This window comes from Sceloporus occidentalis, unplaced genomic scaffold, assembly GCF_023333645.1.
Source record: "Sceloporus occidentalis isolate IW3139 unplaced genomic scaffold, rSceOcc1.0.p SCAF_7, whole genome shotgun sequence".
In the NCBI taxonomy this organism is placed as follows: domain Eukaryota; kingdom Metazoa; phylum Chordata; class Lepidosauria; order Squamata; family Phrynosomatidae; genus Sceloporus; species Sceloporus occidentalis.
Window position 1 is genome coordinate 30,238,721 of NW_028316987.1, and position 23,984 is coordinate 30,262,704.

A 23,984-nucleotide genomic window follows, 5' to 3' on the forward strand; every position below is an offset into this window, starting at 1 on the left:
ACATAGTTTCTCAGGTTTCTTTCTTCTCAGAGTTCCCCCTCCCCCCAAAAAAGGTCTGATTTCTAGTCACTGAAATACTGCTCTGTTGTTGCTATCACCTGAGTCATTTGAAAATTTCCTTCCTTTCAAATTCTTTTTAAAGGTTACCTGAAATTACCCACAATCTGATAATTCATTGATTTTTTAAAAAAAATTATAATGTTGTAATGAATTATTTTAACTATGTATAATGGCAAATTGCTAAAGTGAAATAAACATCTGTTCTGTTCTGTTCCTTAGGATGTAGGAACACATGTAGGCAGTCGCATTTTGACCTGTTAATCCCATAGAGCAATATAATAAAGTTTTCCATCATTGGTAGGCCTGGGAGACCTGGAAAACAAGTTTCCTGAAAACATTATATGGATTATTCTACTAGCAATGCAGTCCTATGCTTGTTGAAACACAATATGCTTCACAGGATTTCTTGGGGTTTATACTGTATCTAGTAATTGTCCTTGGGAATAAGCAAAGAAAAATATTAATAATATTTGACATTGTTAGCTGTTTACCAGTCCATCGTCCATGGTAATTGGAGTCAAAATTAGCTTGATCAAATGGAAATAGTTGTGAAATATACTTGAAATTATGGCCCGATTTAAATGGGTCTTTGTGCTGCCCCCGTCACGTGCTAGGGGTTGGCCGAGGACGTACTGGGGGCGTCAAAATGGCGGCACCCTGTACACACGGGCACCACCATTTTGATGTGATGGATGCATAGCGTCTGCACGTCCCGGCGCCACAAGAAGAACCTGCTTTTTGCAGGTTGTTTTTGTTTCGTGATGGAGCCGTGTAGTTTGTCCGCAAAGCAGTGCGGCGGGAGACCACCCTTTTTGGGCGGTCTGTATCCCGCCTATGTCACCTATGCAGTGTAATTTTCTCCATGCTTTAAATATTTTTGTTAAATGGGACTAACCTCCAGGAAAGTGGGCATAAGATGTGCACAGCCTCAGTGGAACTTTCCTCAGTTCTTTAAAGGGTTTGAAGTAAGAGGTTAGTTTTGGGCTCAGTCTCAGTCCCACCTCACTCATGCCACAATCACATTATTTTAAAAAGTCCCCAAACACACCTGTTTTGGAACATTTAAAGCTGCACTTCCCTTTTAATAGCACAGCCATAATCACATTATTAAAAAAACCTGAAAACATATCAGTTTTGGAACTTTTAATACTGCACTTTCCCTCAATATCAAGAGAGGGCTTTTTGCACCCTTGAGAATTCCCTGGATGGTCTCCTCCTTATTGCTCCTTAATTCTGCCTCCCTGCCCTCTCTGCTTCTTCCCTGTTCTTTGTCCTAAAGAAGAAATGATTGCCTCCTCATGAGTCATGCCTTCATTGGCAGTTGAGTGGAAGATACAGAGAAACCCATTTCTCAAGATTTCCTTCTCTTCTCAGTCCCCAAAGTAGAATGTCTGTAGATGTTGGAGGGGGCAGGGAGGGGGAAAGACAGCAGTAAAGCCCATTCACACCACCTGAGATCATCAATCTCTGAATTATCCTGAGAATGACCTATTGCACATACTTCAATGATGTGTAAACAGCACAATTAACAGCTTGTCATGGGATTTTCCTGTACATTAAAAGTAGTGGCAGAAGCATGAATTGACTACAGGATAGAATCATAGAATCGTAGAGTTGGAAGAGACCATAAAGGCCATCCAGTCCAACCCTGCAGGAACTCTCAATCAAAGCACCCCTGACAGATGACCATCCAGCCTCTGTTTAAAGACCTCTAAGGAAGGAGACTCCATTACACTCCGAGGGAGTGTGTTGTACTATCGAATAGCCCTTACGGTTAGGACATTCCTCCTAATGTTGAGGTGAAATCTCTTTTCCTGCAGCTTGAATCCATTGTTCTCAGGAGCAGCAGAAAACAAGCTTGTTCCCTCCTCAATATGACATCCCTTCAAACATTTAAACAGGGCTATCATATCACCTCTTTAATCACATTATTAAAAAATTGGCTATACTGTCTAGCCACAAGGCTGTGCAGGAGGAACCCACCATTGCAGTTATAATCTTCTTCTGTTTCACTATGTAAGAACAGTGTGGTAAAATCTTTGGATTCACTTTATGCTTCATAGCAAATGCTTAGAGAATATTCTGAAATAGAAATATTATTAACAATGCTTTCTGTCTTTCTGTAAACCCCTCACGAGATTGCTATGTCTCTACAAAAAGTTTTCAGAGATCTGGTTTTCCATAATTCTGTGACATGACTGAAGGAGGACAAGGTAGGATGGGTAGACAGGACGTTCAGAATTGTTTTTGGCAGTGAAAAAAATGCACCCCCTTTTACTGATTTTTCTGTATTTCCTTCTGAAGAAGTCAGAAATGTTCCTTCATTCCAGAAATACTGATCCATACTTTGAAGAGACGTCATTCCCTTCAGTGAGATGAAACTGTATCTAAACATTATTTATATTATTTATTTATTTCACATCTTTGCCGTCTTTCTCCCAAAAAGGCACCCAAGGTGGCTCACAAGATGTTAGTAAAACATCATAATAAATTTTTTAAAACAATTAAAATTATCTAGTTTAAATAGTATAAAATTAATAAATAATGCAAAGGTACAAACAGCTGAAATCTGATTAGTTATGGCATGATGAACTGCTACTCTGAGTAATTCTCACTGTGGCAGATTCAGAAAGTAGAGCCAACTCGGGACATGTGCTGACTCAGGCAAATGGATCCAAATGATACACACATACAGGAGTCAAGGTGCATAGTAGCTAAGCCTTAAATAGTTTGACAGTCGAGCCACAAAATCCAACAGGTATCAGTCCCTGAGAGTAAAAACACAGCAATAATAACTAAATTTGGTGCCTTTTTATAATACCCCAAATTATCAGCCTGAGAAGGTTGCCTCCCATTGTCTAATGACAGAGCTGTCCCTGCTTGGAAATATTGTCCTCACTCTCTACCAGCTGTTTTCTTTTCCCTTTTCTTCTTTCTGTTTCTTTCTCTCTTTCTTTCATGGATGCTGTCAGCCAAATCAGAATAGTTTTTCATACTATCACCTGGCAATATATGATTCCTAATTTCCTGGTAATTGCTCCTATGACAGAGAAAAAACATGCAATAATGAAGGGGGTACTGCAAAGGTAGCAACATATAAGAGAAGTATTGGCAGCAAACAGAATTAGTGAAAGATAAAAATGCTTACAATTTTTATTTTTTTTTTAAAGGAAAACATATCTGCCCCTCTGAAATTACTGCATATTGATTTGAAAATCAATATGGAAAACAATGATAAACAAAACTGGATGAAGCCATTTGAAGAACTCTTTCACAGTTTTGCCCCTCTGGGCATTGGACAGAAAAGGTAATTGGCAGAAACTTAAGAAATCTTATAAAAGCACTTGTTTCAAAATACTGAAACATATTCTCTCGAGGTTATGGACAAAGTTTTGCTCTGAAGCTCTTTTGTTTTATGAGGATAATTCCAAGAGAGAGAGAGAGAGAGAAATAGAAACAGAGAGAAAGAGCAACATATGTATAGTTCTCTGGAAGCCTCATGGGGATTAGGCTCATTTGTTCCAAAGTCTCAGTTCCTGAAAAAAGAAATTTAAGAAAATTAAATGTATATCTGTGGGTGAACTGTCTAAGGTTAAAGGACACTTACACTAAGAAAAATAAGTGCCCATGCTTCCAACTTGGACAGTTAGTCAATTAGTACAGAAACACACAATTTTTCATAATTCAAAGAACTGAATGCACTTTGTCTCTACCTTTCCCTATTTAAAGTCTCTTATGAACATCTCTGAAGATTCTGGGAGGAAACCATTGGGTGCATAAGAAAAGAAAGACAGTGTACATGTTAGGTATGGTTTACTCACTGGAATAGAAATAAATCATTCTGTTCTAGCTCAGGGCTGTATATCACAATTACAAATGCCAGCTCACATATAGCTAGGATAAAGAAAGTGATACCCTTTTGCCCATAGATTAATAATTGGATTTATTATGAAACACCATTCTCCTGGGCATGGGATCCATTTGATGACAAAAGTCCCTTTAAAATTAGACTCAATGGAAACATCATCCCGACCCTAAGGGCATCATAGGTTGCATCTGCACTGCAGAAATAATGCAATTTGACTTCCTTTTAACTGCCATGGCTTCATCCTGTGGAATCCTCAGATTTGTAGTTTGTTGTGGCACCACAGGTCTCTGACAGAGAAGGTGAATATCTCACAAAACTACAAATCCCAGAATACCATAGCATTGAGTTAAAGCAGTGTCAATCTCCATTATTTTTGCAGTGCAGATGCAGCCATAGAAGGGGTAGAGGAAAATGTGAACTAATTTGAGAGATAGTAATGCAGCACATGTGTAAACTTGTAATAAGATTGCAGCTACAGCTAAAGACTGTTTGACAATTGCCTTGTGCCCATAGTCCAAACTGCAGGTTTGTTTTTGATTTTTTTGAGGTCCTAGTGAACCACAATTCAAAGTTGTAGAGTTGCATTTAAGGTCTGAAGTAATGTAGGCCTGTGAAACTACAATTAGACAGTTTGGGGGCCTCTAGCACTAAATCCCAGTGAAACAGATTTTCATGTATTTATAGCTGTGAATGTGTATATCCTGAAACATCCTTGAAGAACTGGAATAAAAACATCTAGGGTGGGTGCAAGCAAATGCTGAGGTGATGAGATTGTGCTGCCTTATCAAAACAGACTTCCTATCTTCCAGAACTAAATTCTAACACAATTCTAAAACTCAAGCCATAGTAACGATTAATTTCTGCTCAAAACTTGAGGCACACATTTTGAGGTTCAGTCCCAAAATAGAACCTCAGGTAAGTATTGCTGCTGATAACAGTTTCAAAGCATGAAATGCAGACACACCGTTCATCACATGCAAGATCTGCAAGTGATATTCACAAACACTGGGGCATTCCAGTTTTGAAAAGGTTACTTGTTCATGAAAGATGTGGTTCAGTGTATGCTACATAGACACCAAGATGCTACAATCCAAATACATAAGCTTGTTTCTGAAATCCCTGCAGGGGAAAAGCTTGTAACATTTTAGATGTGACATTTACACAGCTTTCTTGGGAATAGGTTTTGAAGAGTAAAAATCATAAGCTCCTAAAAATATACACTATAAAGTCCAAATGAGTTCATTCTTGATGAGCCAAATTACCCTGGGGAGACTGTTAAAACTTCTGTGTATTTAAAGTTCCCCTTTCCTCCCTTGATTTCCTACTTAAAGGGTTGTGTGAGAAGCCCCAAAGGGTGGTGATTAGCTTCTTATATTATTTTGACTTCAGACCTTCCTTCTTTTTTCTTTAGGCCTTTGTGAATCAAAATTATTTATAAAAAGTTGTCTATAGCATAATCCATAGCAATAGCAATAGCAGTTTCATTTATATCTTCATACTTCACTAAGCAGTCTCTAAGCAGTTTACAACTGTAAGCTAGCTGCCCACAACAAGCTGGGTACTCATTTTAGCAACCTTGGAAAGGTGCTGGACTGAGTTGACTCTGAGCCCCTGGCTGGGATTGAACTCAAAACCTTGTAGTTTATGAGTGAGTAGCTGCAATACTGGCATTTATCACACTTATCACAGGGCTCCTTATCACACTTCAACCCAACTTATTCCAGAATGTAGTTTATATACAACATTCAAAATTCCAGATTGCAAATATATCAATGCATCTAGCAAACAGTTGGCCCCCTGCATCAGCAGGCTAGCCATCCATGGATTGGAGCATCTGTGGATAGCCCCAGTCCATTATCATCAATTGAAGCACGTGCGTGTAACTGCAGTGGGATAGCTACACACACATCAGTATCCACTGGTGGTAATGAGACTTGAGGTTCTGTGTTTTTTTCATCTTCATGGAGGAAAGTTCTGGAACTAAACCTCTGCTGATAAGGAGAGTCAACTGTCCTTGTAACTGCAAGTACAATGTGCCCTCCCTTTATGCAGGGATCTGTTCCAGATCCCTCTGCGTAAGGAGAAATCTGTGTGTGCTGGAGCCCCATTAGAAATAATGGGGCTCGTGCCAGCGGTGCGCAGTGGTGTATGCGAGCCATGACTGCGCGACCCATTACTTCTTCCGGGGCATGCGAAGGGATTTTCCGGTGCGGCTTTCAGTGTATGCTGAAATCCGTGTATGCTGCGCCTGCATAAAACATGGGTGCACTGTACTATATTAACTCATTTATTTCCTGAAGACTACCCTAAACTGGCTCTAGACCTGCCCATTACTCCTTTGTGCATTTAGTATGTCGCAAATTATAAACAAACCACTGTGCCATGCTGGCATGCTGAACATTAAAACAGAGAGAAAAGGGGAAATCGAGTAAATCTGCCTCACCAGCTACCTCTATCATGTTAAAGAAGCATAGATCTATAAGTCTGGCCACCAAAATGGAAACACATTCAACTTATGCATCTTTCTGCCTAAAAATTAGATCATAGAGACAAGACCACATTTATGAGCTGTGACCTCTACAGCCACCAAAACGTTATCCTCAAAGCTCATCTTTCTGAATGACAGCCTAAAATTCAGGAAAGGAACTAGTATTCAGGTGAAGGAGCTAAAAACTACAGAAACTATAGAAAATACTATGATAACATCTCCAGAGAAAATGGTCTAATTCTAAAAGCTGAATAATCTCCATAGAATCATAGAACTGAAAGGGTTCTCATGGCCTTTGAATCCAACCCCCTGCTCAGTGCAGGATTTCCAGCGAAAGCATCCCTAGTCACTTTATAAAGTCATCCCAAGAAGGAAACCACCCCTTTCTAGGCAATTGGTTCCATTGTCCAACCACTCTAGCTGTCAAGAAGTTCCTCCTAATGTTCAATTGAAATCTACCCTTCTGTAATATAAAACCATTAGACCTGGTCCTACTCTCTGAGGCATCAGAGAACAGGTGTGAACACTCCTCCGTATAACATGTGGTATTTAAAAAGTGTCATCCCAAGTCTTCTCTTCACCAAACTCAATACACCTGGCTCCTTCAACGTGTCTTCATATGTTTTGTTCTCCATACCACTTATCATTCTTGTTGCCCTTTTCTGAACCTGCTCCAATGTATTTGTATTCTTAAAATGAGGCTCCCCGAACTGAATGCAGTATTCCAGATGAGAGGAGACCAGCACAGAATATAGTGGGGCTATTAGAATCATAGAATCATACAATTGGAAGAGACCACAAGGGCCATCCAGTCCAACTCCCTGCCATGCAGGAAGTCAAAATCAAAGCACCCCATACAGATGGCCATCCAGCCTCTGTTTAAAGACCTCCAAAGAAGGAGACTCCAGCACACTCCAGGGGAATGTGTCAAACAGCTCTTAACTGTCAGGACGTTCCTCCTAATGTTTAAGTGGAATGTCTTTATGGCTTGGGTCCAGGCTATTTGAAGGACCATATCTCCCTGTATGAGCCCCCCAAGAATATTGAGGTCATCAAGAGAGGCCCTTCTCTCTGTCCCACCACCTTCTCAGGCACGTTTGGAGGGAAAAGAGAAAGGGCCTTTTCAGTGGCTGCTCCCAAGCTCTGGAACTCCCTCCCTAAGGAGGCCAGCATGGCTCCATCCCTGTTGTCCTTCCAGCAGCAGGAAAAAGACATTTCTATGCTGCCAGGCTTTTGTATGACAGGAATGCTGTTTTGTTTTTGTTTTAAAGAGTTTTAAATTTTAATAATGTAATGATTTTAATTGTTTGAATTGTTTAATTGGTTTTTAAACTTGTATTTTGCATGTTTTGTAGTTTTTTAACATGGACTGTTTTTGATTTTTAAGCCGCTTTGAGTCTCTGTACTGGGAAGAAGGCGGGATATAAATAAACATAGCAATAAATAATAATAATTTTCCTATTGCTTGCATCCATTGCTCTGGGACCTATTCTCTGGAGTGGCAGGAAACAAGCTTGTTCCATCCTCAATATGACATCCTTTCAAATATTTAAACAAGGCTATCGTATTACCTCTTTACCATCTCTTCTCAAGGATAAACATACTCAGCTCCCTAGGTCACTCCCTATAAGGGCATGGTTACCAGACCCTTCACCATTTTAGCCATCCTTTGGACATTCTTCAACTTGTAAATATCCTTTTTTTTTTTTTTTTTTTTTTTTTTTTTTGCATTGTGGTGCCCAGAACTGCAGTATTCTGGGTGAGGCCTGACCAAAGCAGAATAGAGTGATACTATTACTTTCCTTGATCTAGACACTATACTTTCATTGATTGATTTGCTTGGCTAGACAAGGTAACTGTTACATTGATTTCTAATTGGTTGACCAGTCAAACCCAAAGTGTGCTCAGCAATGGCTCCTTTTCATCCTATAGAGAAGTGACCAGTGGGGTCCCACAGAGTTCTGTCCTGGGTCCAGTGCTATTCAATATCTTTATCAATGATTTGGATGACAGAATTGGGGGCACACTTATGAAATTTGCAGATAACACCAAATCAGGAGGAGTAGCTAATACCCCAGAGGACAGGATCAAAATTCAAAATGACAAGAATAGACTAGAAAGCTGGGCCAAAGCTAACAAAATGAAATTCAATAGGATGGAAAAATGAAATACACAGATATAGGATGGGGGAAACCTGGCTGAACGAGACTATGTGTGAAAGGGCTCTAGGAGTCCAAGTAGACCACAAGTTGAACATGAATCAACAGTGTGATGTGGCAGCTAAAAAGGATAATCCGATTTTAGTCTGAATCAATAGAAGTATAGAGTCTAGTTCAAGGAAACTAATAGTGCCACTATATTCTGCTTTGGTCAGGGCCCACCTGAAATACTGTGTCCAGTTCTGGGCACCACAATTAAAAAAAGGATATTGAGAAACTAGAGCGTGTCCAAAGGAAAGCAGCTAAAATGCTGAAGAGTCTTGAAATCATGCCCTATGAGGAATGGCTTAGGGAGCTGGGTATGTTTAACCTGGAGAAAAGCTGAAGAGGTGATATGATAGCCCTGTTTAATACTTGAAAGGATGTCACATTGAGGGGAGAGCAAGCTTGTTTGCTGCTGCTCCAGAGAACAGGATGCAGAACAATGGATGCAAGCTGCAGGAATCTCAACATTAGGAGAAACTTCCTGACAGTAAAGGCTGTTCGACAGTGGAACACACTCCCTCAGAGTGTAGTGGAATCTCCTTCTTTAGGGGTTTTTAAACAGAGGCTGGATGACCATCTGTCGGGTATGCTTTGATTTAGATTTCCTGCATGGCAGGGGGTTGGACTGAATGGCCCTTGTGGTCTCTTCCTTCTCTATGATTCTATGGATAGTATGCTTCTATTAATACAGACTGAAATAGCTTTCACCTTCCTTGCTACAACATCACATTGGTGTCTATATTCAGTTTATGATCAACAATAATCCCAAGGTATTTTTCACAGTTAGTACTACTGAGCCATATATCCACCATCCTATAAATGCACATTTGATTTTCTTGGGGGGGGGGGGGGGTTGGCCTAAATTAAGAATTTTGTATTTTTCTCTATTTAATTAATTTCTGGCCAGGTTTCTAGTTTATCTACGTTCTTCTGAATTCTCTTCCTATCTTCCAATGTGTTAGCCAGCCCTTGTTTCATGTCATAAGGATTTTCTCCACTTTATCATCTAAGTAATTGTTGAAAAGTAATGGCCCTGGAATAGAATCCCGAGGCACTACACTTGAAACCTCCTTCCAGTCTAAAGCACTGTCGTTGATGATGACTCTTTGAGTTTTCAAACAATTGTGGATCCATCTGATGGTGTTTCTGTCTATATTTAATCAATCTGCTAATCAAAATATTATGGGGGACCATATAGAATGCTTTGCTAAAATCTAGCTAAGTAACACTCCCAGCATTTCTATCACTTACAAAACTAGTGACCTGGTTTTTAAAAAAATGATATAAGATTAGCTTGGCAGCATTGGCCTTCTATGAATGTTTGATATGTCTGTTTGACATTCTGTGACTTTAGAGTTCCATGTTTGACATAGATATTTGACTACACTATTTTACATTTGAGAACTCACTTGATAGTATTTGTTAGATAGTATAAAATGGTTTTTCATACCTGATATGCAATTGATTGCATCTGCTTTCTGACTTGCAGTTATGTTTAACAATTGATAGTTCATGAAACACCATGGGAAGTGAGACATCAACATTTTGGAGACACTGCATTTAATAAAAATTTCTCACTCAAAATGAAAATTCAGAGTTTGAAGTTGAAATTTTATATCCAGTACAAGAAGGGGCAAACTTTTAATATCTGCATTTTTTAAAACTCAACTCTGTTGTGTTTTGTCCTTTTGAAGTATTTTAAATTGCGTAGAAGCCCTACATAATCAATTTTATGAGGTATTTGATAGATATACTAAATACATTAAGATAGCACTATTTATGGATACTGAGCTTCTGAGATGAAAAGTCATTCAAAAGAATAAACATATAACATTTTTAAAGATCTTTTTCTTTGGACAGACTTTTGTTTTTGGGAGGAGATTGGAATTTCAACTGGCTTCAGAAGAGTGGGACAGAAAGGAGATTAACAGGGAGAATGCCTTATTTAAATCAGTAGTGCATGAGGAACTCAGAAGCAGAATGCATTTAAAAGGGACATGGGGAATGCTGGATGGCAACAAAGGCAAGAAGAGAGTGGAAAGGCTCTGTTTTGTGATGGATCATTCTTAATCACTAAATATTTATGTAAGAGAAGCACTGTCCATGGACAAGTGCTTTTCATTATCTTCACTGCCATAAGGATACAAATTTCATAGAAGAGTGTGCCATGACTACTGACAAAATTTGAATCTACCTTTAATGAAGTGTATATTAGTTTTCTGTGAGACTATTCAAACACTGATTTCCATAAGTGCTTTTAATAGGTCTGTGTGGATGAGAGATAATGAAATGAAACGAAACTGAATGCACCAAAAGTAACCTTGAAAAGATAGGGTTTTTTTTTTTTAAAAAGATCATTCAGATTCAAGCAGAAACATCTTAACATCAGTGATATTTCTGAGCCTGTTGGGGGTGGAAACCATTAAAAAAACAGCAGGGTTGGTGAGGAAAAAAGAAAAAGCATTTTTAGTTCTCCTAAAAACACATGTGGGCTGGATAAAACTCATAGAATGTTTTAAAAGGAATAAATTGACCCAAATGAAATTTCCCACTGAGCCCTACCAGGTACCTACTTTTGTGTGGTGGATATACATATCCTAAGGGTTTCCCGAAATACAAAATATCCCAATTTGTAACTCGTATATACACTTTCTGGACTGGTTTTTGCTGCAAATCCTCTATCTGACTTTTCTCTCTTACTAATAATGCATGGATGCTTCCATTACTGTATATGAGTAGACGGGATCATGTGGGTATTTTCCTTGACATGACTAGTATGAGAGGCACCCGTCTAATCAAACTTCTCCCCATAACAAACACTCCTATTTTTCAAACATTATGACAGCCAGCCATGAGGGAGGAGTTTTGTGCACAACTATATGAGTGTGAGGCTCCCTTTCATATACTACAATCAAGACAGCTACATTGTTCTTTATAGTTTACCTCCCTCAGTCTGAAGGAAGACTTCCATTCATGTGATTCCTTTAACAGCATGTGAAATCATACCACACAAGGAACACTTTTTATCTGACTTTCTATTGTGTGTAATAACTGGATATTGTTCATTTTCATTCCCTCTTCAAAGTGCTGACCAGATTCTATTACAAAGACAGCACTTGGCTACTCTGCAGTATTACACATGTTGTAAAACAGACTTATGTTCACAGTATATTTCATAATACATTAAGATACTGGTGGCTTCTTCCTTACTTTTGTATGTATGTATGAGGGGGTGCTGAAAAGTTCTCGGCCTGACCCACTTCCAAAAACTGAGCATAATTTTGCAATTGTAGCCTGAAAGAGTGTTCTTTTGTATTGTAACTTGCCAATTTATAGGATCATAGCTTTAATTTCTGAATTTCTTCAGATCATTGACAGAACCATGTCAATCAAAAGTATAGAATATTCAGGTGCTCAGCTCTAGGGCATCATGAAGTTCCTGTTCCTGCAGAAGAAAACTCCAAAGGAAATCCATGAATGTATGATGCAAACAAGTACCCATCATACACAACTATGAAAAAGCAGTGTGCCAACTTTCAGTGTGGAGATTTTGAAACCAAAATATGTAGCAAGGCTTGGGAGGCCTTCAACAGTGTTAAGCCATGAAACTGTTGAGCATGTTCATGACCTGATTTTGGGAGATCAGTGAATTTCAGCAAAAAGAATTGCCGAGACACTAGCGCTGTTCCAGGAATACTCCTGCAAAAAAGAAAATAGCTTTTTGCAGCTTCCCTCATCGTTTTTTCTTAAGTGCCTCCTTTAATCAGCACAGCAAGTTAGATTAGTATTCTGCATTAACTGTTTGGCCCTTCTGAAGACAGTCATCAAAATTCCTTCTGTACCCCAAAAAACTGTGGCTATGACCTTTGGCCATGGAGAACCCAAGTGTTGCCAGTGTAAGTACTGTTTGGTCTCCAGAGTATGGTGATATAATCATCAAAAGTGATATGTCATTTTTTAAAAAATCACTAAATTGTCCAAATTGCTGCAAAATCAACATGGAGGTATCCATTGAATTTCGTTTCTAGTCAGCACTCAAACACTTGAGTGTTCAGTTGGCTATGATGAAGTTGAGTGCCCAAATGTTTGAGTGCTGACTAGAAACGAAATTCAATGGATACCTCCATGTTGATTTTGCAGCATTTTGGACAATTTAGTGATTTTTTAAAAAATGACATATCACTTTTGATGATTATATCACCGTACTCTGGAGACCAAACAGTACTTACACTGGCAACACTTGGGTTCTCCATGGCCAAAGGTCATAGCCACAGTTTTTTGGGGTACAGAAGGAATTTTGATGACGGTCTTCAGAAGGGCCAAACAGTTAATGCAGAATACTAATCTAATTTGCTGTGCTGATTAAAGGAGGCACTTAAGAAAAAACGACGAGGGAAGCTGCAAAAGCTATTTTCTTTTTTGTAGGACAATACACCTGCACACAGGACTAGCAAGACAACTGATGTTTTGAATAATTGGGAGATTGAGTGCCTAGACCATTCACTTTACTCACCAGACCTTGCTCCATCTGACTATTTCTTGTTTCCAAAGCTTAAAAAGAGTTTGAAAGGAAGGAAATTCTCAAATGATACAGAGGTGAAAACAATTGGAGAGCAATATTTCAGTGACCAGACATCAGAATTTTATTTTTGAATGGTTAAAGAAACTTGAAAAATTATGTGCCCAGTGCAGTGGGCCCCCCACTGTTCTCTTTAAGGGATTTTAGATATCAGCTCCCAGAAGCCTCAGCCGTGTTGGCCTACAGACTAGGATTCTGGGAGCTGAAGTTTAAAATCCCTTAAAGAGAACAATTTGGAGACCATTGGCCTAGTGTGTTGAACTTCAGGGTAAATAACATGTAAATTTCATGGCTCTAGGTCACTCTCTTGTTGTTCAACCAGAGCACTTTTCAACACCCCTCTCAAAACTAATCTAAGAGAAGTCTTAACCTTAGACCTGATTTAGAACAAAATGCCTTTTAAATATTCATTTCAAAAATGACATAATAACTTGTATGTCTTACTTACTCTTGATCAAATAATTTCATTAATAACTATCATTACACAGAGCCCTGTTAATGCTGATATTTCTCTACATGAATGTGCTGGGCTGAAATATGAGAAGAAAAAGGAATCTATTGGGTCTCAACAGTTGTTGCAGAATCCTGATATCTGCAAGAAAATCCTGGTTCTTCCCTTTTGGAGTTGAGGGTAATGTAAAGCCCTTCTTTCCAAATCAGCAGAAATTTAGGGAGGTTCAGGAAGATTGTCCCCATGCTGTGTAAAAGTAAACTCTTCCCATTCATCCTCCAAGCAAAAAAACAAGCTCCTTAGTGACAATGGGATCAGCAAGTGGAATTGATTCAGTATTGCACCCTTTGGTTCCAAAGCCATCGTAGGGACTGGGAAGATCTTTCTGTAGTCCCCTGTTCAAGCTAGGAACCACCCAGCTAAAGCAGAAGAATTAATTGTTGTAGGTTTCCCCAGATAAATCTGTACAGATTCAGGGCTTGTTTACACCAGCTAATATAGTCCGAACTGCTCCTGAAGTATTCTCACCTTGGAGCTGCCTTGGATCCCCTGCATTAGCTCTTCACTCCATAGAGATGTCAAGCAGCTGAGTACACATATGTCCCTGCTGTGTTATCTGCCACTACTGCTGCTTGTAGATCCCTCTTAAGTCAAAAACAAGGCATCACATGGCTGGACACCTTATTGTAATTTCAAAGTACCTAGACAGGTTTAAAGGTAATTATGACCATTTTGAGCAGCCCAGACATGGAAATGTAAACAGTATGTATGGGTTGAATGAATATTTTCATTTACACATTCTTTTGTAGCTGCTTAGAGTATATTTTGGTTTGTGGAACATTAACATACTCCTACCCCACACACCCCTTGTTGGTATCTTCTCAAAATCTTTTCAAAGGGTCAAGGATTTTTTAGGAAATTCTAAAGGTGTAGACATAGAAAATTTGCAGCTTCAGCACATTGCACATCAGCCAACTAGAGGGGGACAAATCAGTATATATCTGATCTCTGTCTATTTTGCTTGTATTGTCACAAATCTATTCCATCTCATTTCCAGATGAACCTATATATATTTTTAAAAACCGTAGGACAATTTGCATGTTTAGGTTATTTTCTCTCAAAATTTCCCTTTGAAATGCACTTCAGCACATTTAAACATATTTCAGAGACCATTTTGGAAGAGCAAAACATGTTCTCATTAGCCTGAGAAACGAAGAGCAGATCAGTTTGTGCTGAGCTTGCACAGATCCAGTTTCTCAGATATTTGTGCAGCCAAGATTCCAGGCCTTCTCCAGTACTTGTTGTTTAAGGCTTCTCTGGAAACTCCATAACCTTAAGACTGGAAAGATGTTCCCTGTGACAAACAGTCAAAGACCCTGAATGCTGCCTTTGATTTCACGCACAAAAAAGTTACATCTCCTTGAAAACGCAGCCTTCAACATCAACTTCAAAAATGATAATTATTCAACTCAGCCCAAACACAGGAGATTCTATCCTGATTCCACCTTTAGGTATAATGTCTCAACATTATAAAAAAGCATTGTAAAAAGAATTGGAAATTCATACCTTGAGCAGGACAGTATCTAACATGACAGTATCTAACATAACATTTAAATAGTAGTGCAAGAAATCTTTCTAAAGATGAAAACTTAAACACATTGTCTTGAGATTTCTAATGATGTGACCTGTATTTTACACAAAGGAATGACCTTTCTCAGAGTCAACACATTGTTCTTTCAGAAACACTTCCCCCCTCCAAAGCATTTATGTGAAGATTTTTTTTTACCTCCAAACACATATTTTTCTCCTGTCAAAACTTTAAGAGGACTGTTACTCCGAACCGAGGAGGCTTCATCTCCATCAATGGTAAGGACAGCAAAATTCTCTTTTGCTAAGAACCGAACTTCATGCCACTGCCCATCATTGAGTCCAGCACCTGTAAGGGGAAGCAGGAAGAAGAGAGCTTTCTTCAGATGCAGTATCTTTCATTAATTCAGGCACTGCCTTTAATCCCTTGGATGTGAAAAAGAGTATTATATTTTATAGAGTACTGTAATATAGAGAAAATATTAATCCATCATACAAAGGCATACAACCATTTTTATCATATGTAAATTATAGAAAAAATATGACTTTTTATCATCTGCAATAAATTTTGTGAATGTCCTAAAGTCAGACGAATCTGGATAAATGTTGACATTGAAGTCACCTAAATGTAATTATAGGCATTTGCTTGCATAGATCTCTACCAGAACATTTATTTGGTTGGGATTCTCAAGATTCAATATGCAGTTGCTGACCTTCACCTGCTTTCAGACATTCGGTGTAACATATGCAGTGTTCAGGCATCCAGAATGCTTATTGATGGCAAGTTAACATAGCTTCTCTTGAATCTCTTGATACATATCAGGTCACTAATAAAAATATTTACTTATGATCTCAGTAGAATAATTTTAACATTTAAATAGATTTAGCTCGCAATAAATCTGCAAGTAGAGCAGTGAACTTTACTAATCCTTAAAAAGACAAATTACAGTACAAGTTCTTACAAAAGACAAAGCTTCTGTAGAAAAAATTATCATTGTAAAGGAAAAATATGAACCAAAGTTTATTCCTCAATCCCACATGTGTTTGATAAGAATACATAGAGAATACATAAAAAGGGGAAGAGGGGGGAGGAAAAATAAAAATAAATGTGGCAGTACCTTTAAGACCAACTGGTTCTTATTTTAGCATGAACTTTTGAGGGTATAAATCCACTTCTTCAGATGCAGTACTGAGTAGTATTAAAGCCTCAGGTATAAAGGTAATACAGAGACAAGACTTTGTCACAAACCCAAAAGCTAACTCTGCTATTGCATATATAATGAAAGGAATCTTTTCACAGAAAGTTTTGAACCCTGGGAAACTGACGTTTGGTAAGCAGATTTATTGCTTTCACATATCAGCACTACTTGACCACTGTAAAGATCTGAAAAACCTGTACCAAGGGAAGCAGCCCATTGAGAATGAATTTATGGACATGCTTTCCATCTCTCTGCATTCTATTACTTTCTACTGAATAAATATGCGTTATACCTGAGGTCCTACTATCACTCAGTACTTCATCTGAAGAAGTGATTTTATATCCATGGAAGCTCGTGTTAAAATAAAAACTAGTCTTAAAGATGCTGTCACATTTATTTCCCCCCCCCCTTCCCTTCCTTATTTTTATGTTACAAGAGACTAACATAGGCGTGTTACAGACCGCCTGAAAGCAGCGGTCTGCTGGCGCTGCTAGTTGCTCCGTGAGGGTGCCGCAGCTTCTGTACCACATGGCTCCCTCACGGAGCAAAAAGAAGCCCGAAAATGGTGCTTCTTTTTGTGCCCTGGAAGTGGCGCTGCAAGTGCCCAATGGCGCACTCATGGTGTCACTTCTGTCGCGCGACATGCGGACGCTATGCGTCTGCTCCGTCAAAATGGCAGCACCTGTGGGGAACGGGCGCAGCCATTTTGTACGTACCCAGTACGTACTAGGGTTAGGGGCGTCAGGAAGTGACACCCCTTCCTAACCCTAGTACGTCCTGGGGACGTACTATACGCCCGTCTGGAACGGGCCATAGCTACTACTTTGAAAACTACAGCAGAAAATATAGTGAATGAATAAGAACTAAACCAATGTAATATCTAAAATAATTGTTATTTTGGCTCTATTCAGGCCAACAGAAATGCTTACACACAATTATTATCCCCTTTGACGGTGGACACATGCACTTTCCTATTGAGTTAATATTTGAGTAAACAGGAATATACACAGCAGAAAAAAGCTCTCCAAAAATGGATAGAACTACATGTTATGTGTGCATCTCCACTAGCCACTCTTTTGATGCACATAGGAGTTGACAGCAGCAATAGAAAAGTGGCTGTTGGATATGGTGACATTTGTGAGAAATGAAAACTAAACAAAGCTTTAATAATTTGGTTATGACTCCAAATCACTGTAAAACCAGAAACTGAATTGAAAAGTTTTTTGTGGGTTTTTCGGGCTGTGTGGCCATCTAGAAGAGTTTCTTCCTAGCATTTCACCAGCACTGTGGCTGGCATCTTCAGAGAATGTTTGCCTGGGAAAAGTTGTGTGTGTGTGTGTGTGTGTGTATACACACTGTGGAGCCTGGGAATGCAGGAGTGATTTGCATGTGTATTGTTCTGTTGCTGATGGCAGGCCTCAGGCTGGGAGGCTAATGCAAAAGAGGATTAGTGTCTGCTAATTGGTGATCAGTATCTGCTGGGAAAGCCCCTGACTCTGGCGGGATACATACCGCCATTTAGTACGTATAGAATACGTACTAGGGTTAGGAAGGGGCGGTGCTTCCGCACCCCCCTAACCCTAGTACGTATTCTATACGTACAAGATGGCGGCGCCCCTTCCACATGGGCGCCGCCATCTTTGCGTATCGGACGCTGAGCGTCCGTACGCGTCGCGCCGCTTGTGACGTAGCGAGCGCACCCCTGGCGCCTCGCTACGTCGCAAACGCGACGGTAAAAGAAGCTCCATTTTGGAGCTTCTTTTTCGGTCCGCGCGGGAGTCGGGCCGTCTGAAGGCTCTGGCTCCCCCGCGGACCTACTGGCGGCGGCGGCAGACCGCTGCAAAGCGGCGGTATGTACCCCGCCTCTGAATGGTTTCCCATTTGCATTGCTGAGTCCTCATTTTGCTATTCCTCAGGAAGACTGTTCCAGATTTTGGGGCTGCTACTGAGAAGGCCCTCAGGGATGTAGTAGTGTACTGTATTTAGATGATGGAATTTCTAGCAAGTTCTTCCTGGTTGTTCTGAGTGTGCGGGGCGGATTATATGGGGAGATGCGGTCCCTCAAGTAACTCGGGCCCAAGCCATGTAGGGCTTTATAGGTAATAACCAACACCTTGTATTGTGCTTGGAAGCGAATAGGCAGCCAGTGCAGATCTTTCAGAATAGGTGTTATGTGGTCAAACCTGACCACATAACACCTATTAAAATGTGCACCTGCACTGGCGGTGTTTATATGCAGCTTTAGGATTAGGGTTATGATAGATCGCTCCTTTAGAACTGCTCTAGCGTTGGGGTGTTCATATGTAGGTTTGAAGGTGTACATTTTCTAGCTAAGACAGAATGTTCCAGGTTCCTTTTGCTCTGTTTTTTTTTTTTTTTTGCTCTGGAGCATGGCTTCAATCTGGTTTCTGCCCAATTTGGAGGCATACATCATCTAAAATCCCCACCTTCAAAGCAGTTTGAAACCACTTTGTTTGGCCCAGGTGTTTCACCCCATATATGTTTATGTGTGTGTGTGTGCATCCATAGTAATAATCTTATATCTTGCATTATTCATTTAAAGTCATCTGAATTGTATTTCTAAGGTATTTCTTAAATCTGTGAGGCTTTGTTGGCATGGAAGTTCAAGCTTGTATCTGCTTTCATGAATGGGTCTTGAGAGCTAAGGAGAGAAGGAAATGAAGAACTTATCATACAGAGGGGGATGCAAGGTTTTGTTCTAAAATTTCAAGTGATATTTAATTATGCAAATAATTCTTGATTTAATTATTTAGTGTGTGCATGTAAATTGTCTTTGTGTTGAAAGCTATATTAAACAAACAAAATATGTTAAGGAAACAAATTCAGTTCTCAGAATTTCTTGCTGGCAAAATATTTAGGCCTCTGACGTTGTGAACTCTGCTATGCACTAGTGCAGTGATGGGCAACTGTAGCAAGTCGAGGTGTCAATTTTCCCTCAACTCCCCAAACAAAGGCAGGCTGCACTGGTAAATTTTTATATTAAATTGCATCCATAAGCAACAGAAAGTCTACTTCCAGGCTTGTTTTCTTGGTCCTCCTGCCCACCCACCCCCACTCTGCTTGTTGTACTGAAGAGGTGTTATAAATAAGCACATACAAAAGGGCAAGGTCTCAACCATGAACACATAAAACACAAGACACCATTACACAAAGTTGCAAGTTGTGACATTTTATTCAGTTCAACATATATTCCTATTTATTTGCCATTCATATATACTATACATACTTTGTTATTATATTTTTATAGTTTCATTTATGTTTTTGTGACGATCTTTTGTGTTTCATGTCTTTTAAGCAAGGACTCAAGAAGTGAGAGTTGTCAATTTGGGCATATGGGAGTGATTTTTTACTTTAAAAAATGGGTGTGGGAGGATGGGGAAGCAAAAAGGGACCTGGCAACATGTAGTCCATAGGGTGCACTCTTCTTACCCCTACTCTAGTGTGATCAAAAAGATTAGTAGCAGTATGCATATGAAGGTTTGGAGCAACGGAAACAAGTGTAGGGTTGATGATTAATGATTCTCCTTTAGTTCTTTGTGACAAAATTTGTGGGCTGCAGTTGAAAGAGGGATAAACAAATCTCCTTTTTCTCCAGAAAACTGGGTTGCCCAGCAAGGGGTGGATTAAATCTCAAATGCACCCCAAGAATGTACCCCAGAACATGACCTATTGTTATTATGCAGGTTTCATGGAAGAGGAGAGGCTCTGTTGAAAAATGAAAGGTAAGTTTTTAAATTCAGTAGGATTCTTCTTTTCCCTTGATTAATTAAGGGATTCTGAAGGAACACAACCTAAATTCTTAACTTTTCAAATTTGTAAATATTTCTCATCTGTAAACTATGCAGCCCACTGAGAGGATAATTTTAAAATGAAAATTGGAAAGTGGTACAGTTTAAATAGCAGAACATGTACAATTAGGTTTGGTATTTTGGTATAAAATCATGATATTTTATTTCATTTTAGAATTGCATTTTAAGGCTTTATCCACTCTACACATTATTTTAGACAATTCTTAACTTGCTTATTTAAAGTATGCAGCCACAAACCTCCTGCGAGACATAGGAACTTGGTTTCATGTGCAAATTAGATATGTTAATTAAGCATATTCTGTCTTGCTAGAATTTCTTTTAAATTGCATTACTTTAAAATTGGGACTCTTGAGACTGTCACTTTGATTGAACAAGAAGAAACAGATGTTTCTGTTATATGAAACATGGAGGGAGAAATAGTTTAATGAGTAGCAATTTTTTTCCTGCAAGATCTTAAGATCTAGTAAGAAATAACAAAAGATGCCATGTGCTAATTATTCTTCAAACAACACTAGAGCAACTAATTCTGAAATGTCTTTATAGTGAATTTGGGAGATCAGATCAGAATGGATGGTCTGTGCAACTGAAATAAATGAGTGCTAGAGCTAGACTTACTACAGTTAAATGGATTTTAACATCAGTCCATTTATTGATTGAATGGTACAGCGGAAGAGTGTTCATTCACAAAACTATTAATCTGGAGGTACATCAGGACATCAAGAATGAAAAGGGTATGCAAACTATTTGAGTTAAATGTGAGGTATGAGGCCACATTAAGAAGCTTTATAGGCTTAGGTGATACCCACTATACACACATCTTGCATCAGAATACCCAAGCTCAACTGTCTGCTTCTCTGCAATAAAAAAGGAGCTAAAGCAACACACTAGGCATGGAAGTAACTCTGGGGCTGAACAGACCACCTTGCAAGCTGTTCCTTTCAGCGCCAGATTGGTGCTGCGACAACTACATGCTCCTTCTTGCACTACAGAAAGGGTGCCATAGCCACCAGAGCTATGGCTTTTTGGTGCTCCTTTGGCACTGTGTCATCTGGACATAGCACCAGAGAAGTGCCATGATGCCGCCCGCTGTGTGGTGCGGTGTGTGGTGTCACGCCAGCATCGGGCCGGAATCAAATGTGCGTCATGCGGATGCCATGCCCCCTCTCTGCTCTGATGCTGGCCTTTGAACAGAGACTCTCTGTTCCCTAAGAGTAAGCTATTACAGTGCAGAGAGTTAAGGTTCCTGGATGGATCCCTGCTCGAGACTTAGCAATTTACACTTATCCTCTGAAAAAGTGAATTATTTAAAGTGAAGATATTTAAGCTTCAAGACTCACTGAATTCACTAGGATCGATTTTTAATTAATTGGAAAGGTTTGCTAGACTGCCTCCTTAATAAACAATTAGATGTATTTTTTTTAAAAAAGAAATCATCTAATGATCTGGCAAAAATCATAGTAATTTTCTATATAAATGCATCATTTCATGTGAATGTCTTGTGATTTAGGACCTTATCACACAAGGAACTTACCATGCTGGAAATGTGGCTCAAACACTTCAGAAGCGCAGAGGTGGGATTGCTGGTTGTGCTTCTGAAGCGTCACTGAAGTGCGTCCTGCTCTTCTCCCTTTGACGAATCGTTCACGGAGCAGCCATTTCTGTAATAATGGGATCTTCCATTACGCAAAAAAAAATGGGTGCTCTGTGAATGCTTTGACAATGGAAGAACAGCAAAATGCCTCAATAACATTTGAGAAGCGCAATCGGCAATTCCACCTCCGTGCTTCTGAAGGGTTTGGCCCACAATTCCAGCGCAGTAAGTGCCTCATGTTATAAGGGCCATATTAACAGCCAAATGCAGATTGCAGCAGGATGGATGACATAATCCTACTAAACCATAGCTTCCTCAGGCAAATGCTGTCATCTTTGGACAATTGTAGGGACCGCTGATGATGACAATCAACCCCCCCCCCCCCCCCGTGGTAGGTGGTCTCTGTCCACCACAAAATTTGATATCATGCCTAGGCAATTATTTTAAAAAAACTAAAATATAATCTATTGGGGAAGCTCCATTACTTGATAAGAAAGTGAATTCCCCATTTTAATTCCCTTTTGTACTTCCACTTAAAATGGCACAGCCTTTTTATAATAAAAGTTTTCTGCACTACTGAGAGTGCAGAAGTAAACAGAGGGTGAAGCCAAAGCCAATTATAAAAAAAAAACTACCTACACAAGAACTCCAACCATCACCAAAGGGAAAAGAAGAGGACAAAAGAAAAAAACACAATAAAAAGACAGGTAGACCACACAAAAAGGATTTGCAAATCCCAATTTCTAAGGAGATGAACTGAAGCACCTAAACCAGGTTCTATGGACTAATGGTTACTCAAGCTCAGACATTAGAAGAACCGCCAGACCCAGAAAAAACTACAAGAGTGAAGAAAAACAATCATCCAAAGGGAAAGTATTTTTACCATACATTATAGGAGTCACAGACAGAACAGGGAAACTGATGAGGAAACACAACCTCCAAATGATCTACAGGCTGACCAAGAAAATCCAGAAAATGCTGTGCCCAGTGAAGGACAGGAGAGACCCTCTCACAGGTACAGGAGTTTACTGCATACCATGCAGCTGTGGACAATTCTACATAGTGGCATTTTGCTGGCATGACCACCAAGCCGCTCAAACACTGTCGTAAGCCTCTGAAACACTGAAAAATTGTCACGGTGGTGGCAAAGGGACCTTTTTTTGATGTAAAAAGGAACAGCTTTTTGTCACTTCTTTGGAAAATGCCAGATCTGGTCGTGGCATGCGGTTGTCACAGCCCTGATCTGGCACTCAAGGGGGCGGTGTCTATTTTTGGCCAAAGATTGTCTATGAGTCCTGAAAAACACCAAAATCAAGACTCAGCGCATGCAAATGAACATCATCTGGGGTCAGGGGGTTTCCCAGCAGACAATAGATCACTAATTAAATAGACACAAATGCTTCTCCCATATCCTCCCACCCTGAGGCCTTGCTATTCACCAACAGATCAACACAGAGATTAACATGGAAATCACTTCCTCTCAATCAATGGTAACACAGTATATATACCCCCCACACCTCCATGCCACCATTCTCTGAATATGCCACCACAGCTGCAGGCAAAATGTCAGGAATAAATTCTTCCAGAACACAGCCACATTTCCTGAAAAACCCATAAAAAACTATGGATGCTTGCTGTGAAGGCCTTCAACTTCACATTGACAAACCATATTTAACACTATTATAACTCTGGGGAGCACTTCACTTGGGGATGCAAGTGCTGAACAGACAGAAATGAAAGCAGGCAAGTTTCTAAAACACTGCCTGTTTTGAAACTCAAGCAAAAATTTAAAACGTAATGTCATAATGTGTTACTAGTAATGCAACAAGTAACAAACAAGTAACACTAACAAATTAGTCTTTTAAAAACACAACATTTTAAACACAAAAACATTATAGCTTTTCAGGCACCACATGTCTTTCAAGAGCCTTTTTGCAGGTGCAAAAACAGACACACTTCCCTCACCTCTCATCTTCCCCTATAGAGATTTAGTCCAACATTTTCTGTACAGAAGATGCCCTGCCATATACCCAATTACTAATTATGAGATTACCGTGAGTATATTATGAACACAAATTATCCTTGCATCATCCTTCACTCATGGTAACAACATCCTGATGTTTAATA

At 39.5% G+C, this 23,984-nt stretch overlaps 1 protein-coding gene across 2 annotated transcripts in view; it reads right to left on the bottom strand.

The window, feature by feature from the left end:
* The window catches only part of LOC149309469 (contactin-associated protein-like 2), a 1,389,887-nt gene that overhangs the window by 554,263 nt on the left and 811,640 nt on the right, over positions 1–23,984 (bottom strand). For both annotated transcript variants that reach the window (XM_089532517.1, XM_089532516.1), the window contains exon 9: positions 15,437–15,586. In XM_089532517.1, the coding sequence (XP_089388643.1) occupies positions 15,437–15,586 (150 nt within the window). The remainder of the gene's footprint in view (positions 1–15,436; positions 15,587–23,984) is intronic.